Raw genomic sequence first — 7,130 nt, 5'->3', positions numbered from 1 at the left:
ACTGCCAGTTTGAACTGAAGGGGACAGAGATGGGACAAAATGAAGGAGAGCGATCAGATTTTTTAGGTTCTACAGCACAACACCATAGAGCTAATCAGCTGTAACATGTGCTGTTCTTCAAGGAAAGAAAGAATGACAACACAAGCAATTCAGAGATAATCCATGCTGCCTCCTTGGTTTCAAAGGGTGGGGACATTGCCTCAATTATAATAGGGCAGACATCCTCAAATTGAAGTTCTAGGGGTGGGAAGACCCTGCAAAGCGATAGGGTGGAACCACCCTGTGGAACTCTGGAGGCAGGACTGCTACCCCAGGGGGTCAAAGAAGTGGCGGATCAAAGCAAAAGGAATTATTTTTGTTTCTGGGTCTGATGGAATTTTCCTTGGTAGGTTTTGGACTTGCCTGGGACCTGTCACTACTTCCTTCTTTCTTACTTCTGTTTGGAATGGGGATATCATTTCTATGACAATGCCACCATTGTATTTTGGAAGCCTATAGCTTGTCTGGCTTCATAGGTTCACAATTGGAGAGGAATTTTGCATAAGAGTTAATCTTGTTTCTATTCTCATCTATGTATGATTTAGATGATTTTTTTTATGAAACTTTGAACTTTAGACTTGTGGATGGATGCTGGAATGAGTCAGGACCTTTGGGGCTCTTAGGATGTAATGAAAGTATTTTGCATATGATAAGGACATGAATTTGGTGAAGGCTAGAATGTTGTGGACTGAATTGTGTTTCCCCAAAATTTAATCCCTCACCCTCAAAGTGACTGCATTTGAACACAGGACCTATAAGAAGGTAATTAAGGTTAAACAACATCATAAGGATGGGTTCTGATCCAATAAGATTAGTGTCCTTATAAGAAGAGTGCTCTCTCTCTCACTCTTTCTCTTTCCCCCATATGAGGACATAGTTTGAAGGTGGCCATCTACAACCCAAGAAGAGAGCCCCCACCAAAAACCAAATTGACTAGCACCTTCAACTTGGACTCCTCAGACTCCAGAACTGAGAAGTAACTTTTGATTGTTTAAGCGCTCTAGTCTGGTATTCTGTTATAGCAGCCAGAACTAAGACACTACCATTAATCACCTTACTGCCACCCTGTGTAGGAAGGCAACACTTTATCCTCTGCCATACTTCCTGTCATCTTTCCTTAATGTATTTTCATTTTGGCACATATTATCATCTAACTTACAATAAATGCATTTTAAATGTATTCTATTTTGTCTTCCCTTGTTAGAACAAAGTTCATGAGGGCTTTTATGCTTTTTCTGTTTCATTATCTGCCATATCTCTAACACCTAGAAGACTTCCTTTGCTTCTTGTCTTTGGAAAAGTAGCCTTTAATAGACTGAAGAATATTGAATTCAGCCTAGGAAGTCAGGAAAGACAAACAACAGCATATAATGAAGAGCCAAAGCAAATAAAAAATTAAAATGTATATATTAATTAAAATTGTAATGAAAAGGATGTAAATCTGGTAAAAGAGTATGTCTAAATGTAGTTTTGTAGCAAAAAGTATTCTTATCAGCAGTCCATAAATTAAGGCACAGTGTCTTACGGTCCTAGGTTGAAATTTTGTAAGAACAAATTACCAAGAATAATGGATGCTTCCAGGAATATGCAACATATAATATTCTGTGGTCATTCCAAGAAACAGTATGTATTATTTGCTTTGCAGGAGAGTAAATACTATGAAATAATAGAAGCAAATCCATTTAAGCATAATAGTTATCATATTTCGATTTATTTCCATGTAAATTGGTTGTTACATGCTGAGTTAGTACAAAGAATTATAAAAAAGGTAATTAAATGCATTGAAAAACATAAAAAAATAACTGCAGTATATTAGACTACATGATTTTTAACTAAAAATCTTTGGATTGTGAAAGTACCACTTAACTTCCTATTTGAAATCTGGCCACAAACTCATTGCCAAATAGCATATTCTATATTGAATTAGATTATCATCCCACAAAATACAGAATGTGCATTTCTAAGCCATAATGTGTGTTCAACAATATACTAATATATTTTGGCAACCACTAAATGTCAAGCATTATCCATACAGGGTATTAACACATTAATGTTTTCATTAAAAAAGAAAGATCTCTTTCTTCATTACACTACACATTTATAGAATAGAGATCTGTCAAATAAATTATTGCAAAGTAGTTCAAGCTAAATCTTATAACACTTGAATCATATAAGCAGGGGCAAATAACCTTTAAGATGAAAGACAAATGGTGAAATTTAAGGGCATTTAATTTGCATAAATGTAATGTTAACAGTCTTTTCCTGGTTACATATTTTATGCTTAATTTATATATGTCACTCTATTAGGTCCTTAACACTCTTATAGGTCAGTTTTAATTTTTTCCTATTTTATTTTACTATAATAAGTATTATAGAAGTAGTTTGTCATATATAAAAATAAGGTAATCTCATAAAAATAATTCAGTGTGACTCTAGAAACAATCGAACCTCAAGACCACTACACAGTTTTTGTGTTGTCAATGCCTGCTTCGAAATAAACATTTGCATTTTAGAATCTTGTGTGTCTAACATGTTTAGCTCTTAAGCTCTCAGAACTCAATACCAGAGACTTCCTACAGGTCAACAGTCATTGTAGCCTTGGTGTGTGGAAGTCTTAAAACAAAGGTTTTCATAAGGTACATGGTTTGGTCTTCCTTTACATTGAATACAACATTAGCATTTGACACCCAAGTTTTGGACTTGGTTTTATCCACTAAACTTCTACTAGAAACACTGAAATGCATTAAAATATAACTGCTCAGAAAATACTGTGTTCATTTTATCAACAAACTATAAAAACCATCCATCAATTAACTACGATTTTAATGTCAGACCTGATCCATAATCTCTAATGAATTAGAAAGTGCCTGCATTATACAAATTCAATTATAGGAGTTGCATAGCAAAATATCAATTTATACATAGCAAAATATATTTTCTTTTTTGACTTTCCTTAACTCATGCTTACCTGCCAGTGACCAATGAATTAGAGATGGTGAATATTACCATCCACCATTGGAATAATTTAATTGGACAAAGCAGAATAAAATTATTTTCTCTAAGGAAACTTTACCTCCAATTATTACTTCTGCTTTTACTTGGAAGAGTGTTTGATGGGAATGTGAGTTGGCCTCACTCATTTCAATCCAAGTTAGTGATAAAGAGATTGAGGCTACCATAGGGACAAACACTATTCTTTGTAGTTCATTTCAATCAAAATTGAAATGGCTGGATATGTCATAAGAATTTGAAACCTTTCTTTTTTTTTTTTTTTGAGACGGAGTCTCGCTCTGTGGCCCAGGCTGGAGTGCAGTGGTGCAATCTCGGCTCACTGCAAACTCCACCTCCCTGGTTCACGCCATTCTCCTGCCTCAGCCTCTCCGAGTAGCTGGGACTACAGGAGCCCACCACCACGCCCGGCTAATTTTTTGTATTTTTTTTAGTAGAGACGGGGTTTCACCGTGGTCTCGATCTCCTGACCTTGTGATCCGCCCGCCTCGGCCTCCCAAAGTGCTGGGATTACAAGCGTGAGCCACTGCGCCCGGCCGAAACCTTTCTTAATTCTCTTTCATTTTACTACATTGCCCTACCTACGATTTAATGTTAAAATCAAGGGCCATATGAATATTTACCACACATTTGCTAGAGACCATTATAATCCATCACTTGGCAGGCACTAGAATTTACTTTTATAGATGCCAGAGAAAGCACCTAAATGGCTGGTATTTTAATTTTAGTTTCAACTTGTTTCTCAAACTCACTTTAAAGTACCTAGCTTTTTCTTACTCTGGTAATTTTTAGAGCGGTTAAAATGCTGTTAAAAGCTTAAGCATAATTATGTGTCTATGCCTATGTTTGAAGGTGATAATTTTTTCCTAGGTAAATCAATTTGCTAAATTAAAATGTGAAATTCTATGTACTTATGTGTGATTGAAAATATATGTATAAGCATGAAAACAATAACATACAGTTCAGCCTAGCCTATGGCGTTTATTTGTCAATTATCCTGTTGGTTTGGTGGGTTTGCAGATAATCACATCAAGCTCTCCTCTAACAAAAGAAAAAAAATCTATGAAGATCTACCTACCTATCCATCCATATAGATATAGATAAGCATATTATATTGACAATCTCTGAAATAGGAAAGTCAAAAATTATTACAGTTCATCTTATACTGGAATAGCACAAAGCTATTCTGTTAGTGGTATTTTCTCATCTAAAAATTATAAAATGTGTAATTCCCATATTCTCTTTCTCCAACAAAACTTCAGTGGAAAACAGAGCCTCTTATTGGGTAGAAATGTTAAAATTAGAGCTATTGGGTCTGAAGATCCTAAGCATTTCCAATATTCACAGCAAGACAGACCAGCGTCAATGGTTTTATTGGGATACCCATTTCTTTCGATTATGAAAACATTCCTGAATACTTCAGGAATGGATGTATGGAAAGATATGGAAACAAATTATTTCCAGTTTTTCATTTGTTTTGTTTGGTTTACTTTTTGTGAATTTCACATCTTACTGTGTAAAGTAATATTTAGCCTTACTGATATATCAGAGGCCTATACAGAGAGAAGTTGTGTGAAAATCGCACATTTGCTAAGTTGTTTTTATGTGTTAGTTACAGATTATCTTAAAATTTTACAAATGGCTTGTAAATGTTCCAAATTGCCTATGACAAAAGTATTTCTCAATTTTAAATATCAACTTACAGCACAACAGAAATAAAACAACACAAAATATTGTGGTAAAATAAAATAAAACCTTGTTTATCCTTCAGTACACTAAAACTAAACATATACTGATTTTTATATTAAAATAACTAAGTGAATCTTCTTACTAACAAAAATGAGAAAAAAAGTTGGCAGTTCTTTCCAACTGCTATGCAGTTACTAAGTCACATCACACTTATTGTAGCAGAGGTCATCTGTAGGATCTAAAAAACAAAAAAGTTGTGCAAAATGCCAGCATATGGCCTCTTCAGGCAGTTGGTAAAGACAAGAGCTGTACTGCGACAAAAGGGTCTCAGACTTCACTGTGGTCACTGAGTTTGCTCAAATTCTGAAATACAAGAGGAAGAAATAAGTATGTGCTATTTACTCAACTCTCAAATTGGTACCAAAGTAAAAGAACAGTAGTAACTGAAGCAAGCTGTCCAGCTAAGCCAAAAAAAAATGAACCTTTTTTGAAGCATCAGAGTAGAGCAGTTCAAAGCTCCAGGTCCAAAGTCAAACTGCTGACTCTGCAACCAGCTCTACCACTTACAGATGGTGTAATTTCCCTGGTCAGTTTCCTTGTTTCTAAAAATGGGTTAAATTACCGTATCTACCTCATAAGGTCATGGCAAATTCAGTTAAACAACATAGTAAAGCTTTTAGAATATTCCTGGAATATAACGAGAGCACTCAATATTTAGATATAATAATAATAGTGTTGTTATTATTTTGTAAATACATACTGTTCTGATTGTATACAATAGGGATGACTCTGCGAGGCACCAAATGTTATTCTAGGGATGAGGAAAGGAAAAACAATTCAAAACTCAAGGAAAAATTGTAGGAAATCAAAGCTCTAAGAACAGCTGTAAAACTAAACCATAAGCCCAGCATTTGTAAGATAACTTTGACACTTCAGATCATGTGAGCACTAGACTCTGCAAATAATATTTCCAAAGATGGCAACATAAGCTTAGAGGCAAGATATCAGAGCAGAAAAAACTTATAAGGCCATATTTAGAGTTTTTATATTTGAGAAAAGTGGATTCAAATCCCCAGGACAGTAGATCCTGGAAGAAACATTTGTTGTACAAGTAAGCCATTTGCAATTGATAGGCAACCGCCCAATCCTCAGAGCAGTGGCATCGTTGGAAGATCCAAGTTATCAAACAACAGTTTATAACTGGCCTAAAAAAAGAATGGAAAAATTCTTTTACTTGTAATAGAAAGTCTGAGGTGGGGTGGGGTGGGGGGGCTAACAGATTTTAGATGCCAATGGAGTAATAAGCTAATATAAAAGACGCAAAGCTTCGATTCTATATTCTGAATATTCTTATAACTCTTTCAGGCCAACTTAATCAACTCACCTTATTTGAATGGATATGACTTATTGCAGCAGATACTGATTCAAAAAAAATTGGTTTCTCTGAGTCTAGGTTTCCATAATACGTCATTGCTTTTATCAAGGAAGCTACAAGAAAGCACAAGTGATAGAAGAATACATGTGGAAGTGCAGAAAAATCACATTCAACGTTAGTCAGGGACATTCTCTTACCTGTACAATGGGCTAACAATACATCCACACTCCTGCCTTTACAGTCCATGTAAACCTGGAAGAATTAAAATAGGATACCCACAATTAATTCAGAACAGCCAGCAGGAGGAAATACGATGGGCTTCAGAAGAAATCAAACTTTCTTTAAAGCCGATGTTTATGAAGTCAAACCACCAGAGGGAGGCATTGTTACACAGTCAGGCATAATCTGGCACGTGTCTAAAAGACTAAGATTAATACAGCAGGGCATCTACCTTTATTGCAGCTAAATTTGACTGCTTACCTTTTCCACATCATTTAATAAAAGTAAAAACAGTGCCTTTGCTGCCCTATAAGAATGATATAAAATTGTTCTCAGCCTCTTTTAATAGAAGACAAGGACTCATTTGTGAAAGTGAAGAAAGCTGCTGACCTACTGCTTGCTTTAATATTTTACAATAATTTGCATATATTCACGGGCTCTACAAACCCGGTGCGTGAATGTTAAATTGAGAACCTCACTATAATCCAAGCCAAGTTTGATTACCCAACTTCCATTTTAAAAGGAATGCAAGATGAGAGATCCTAACTCATTTGTTTGGCCTCTTTTAAGTCCTAGAAAATCTCAAGCAGAAACAACTTATTAAAGGCTCTGATCTTAAATTCACCCAAATCAAAGTCAGTCTATGAACTTCTGTAAAAGTAAATTTAGGCGTTTTAGTTACCAGAGGATGGATTTCGTTATATAATAGTGATGTATCTTACACATAAAATATAGAAAGGTGCATTTACAATATATTCTAATGGTGCACATTGTACATTCAAAATTTCATTCACATTCT

The 7,130-nt window shown here is 35.1% G+C and overlaps 1 protein-coding gene across 1 annotated transcript in view; it reads right to left on the bottom strand.

The window, feature by feature from the left end:
- Positions 1 to 5,444: 5,444 nt before the first annotated feature.
- SLC26A7 (solute carrier family 26 member 7) overlaps positions 5,445 to 7,130 on the bottom strand; it is a 142,938-nt gene continuing 141,252 nt past the window's right edge. The window contains exons 17-19 of the mRNA XM_032760025.2: positions 6,310 to 6,364; positions 6,122 to 6,225; positions 5,445 to 5,942 (exon numbers count right to left, since the gene is read on the bottom strand). Of these exons, the coding sequence (XP_032615916.1) occupies positions 5,886 to 5,942; positions 6,122 to 6,225; positions 6,310 to 6,364 (216 nt within the window). The 3' untranslated portion in view covers positions 5,445 to 5,885. The remainder of the gene's footprint in view (positions 5,943 to 6,121; positions 6,226 to 6,309; positions 6,365 to 7,130) is intronic.

The sequence above is a fragment of the Hylobates moloch genome, unplaced genomic scaffold (assembly GCF_009828535.3).
Source record: "Hylobates moloch isolate HMO894 unplaced genomic scaffold, HMol_V3 SCAFFOLD_9, whole genome shotgun sequence".
Lineage (NCBI taxonomy): Eukaryota > Metazoa > Chordata > Mammalia > Primates > Hylobatidae > Hylobates > Hylobates moloch.
The sequence above is the reverse complement of the archived record's forward strand: the minus strand, read 5'-3'. Positions and strand labels throughout refer to the sequence as shown.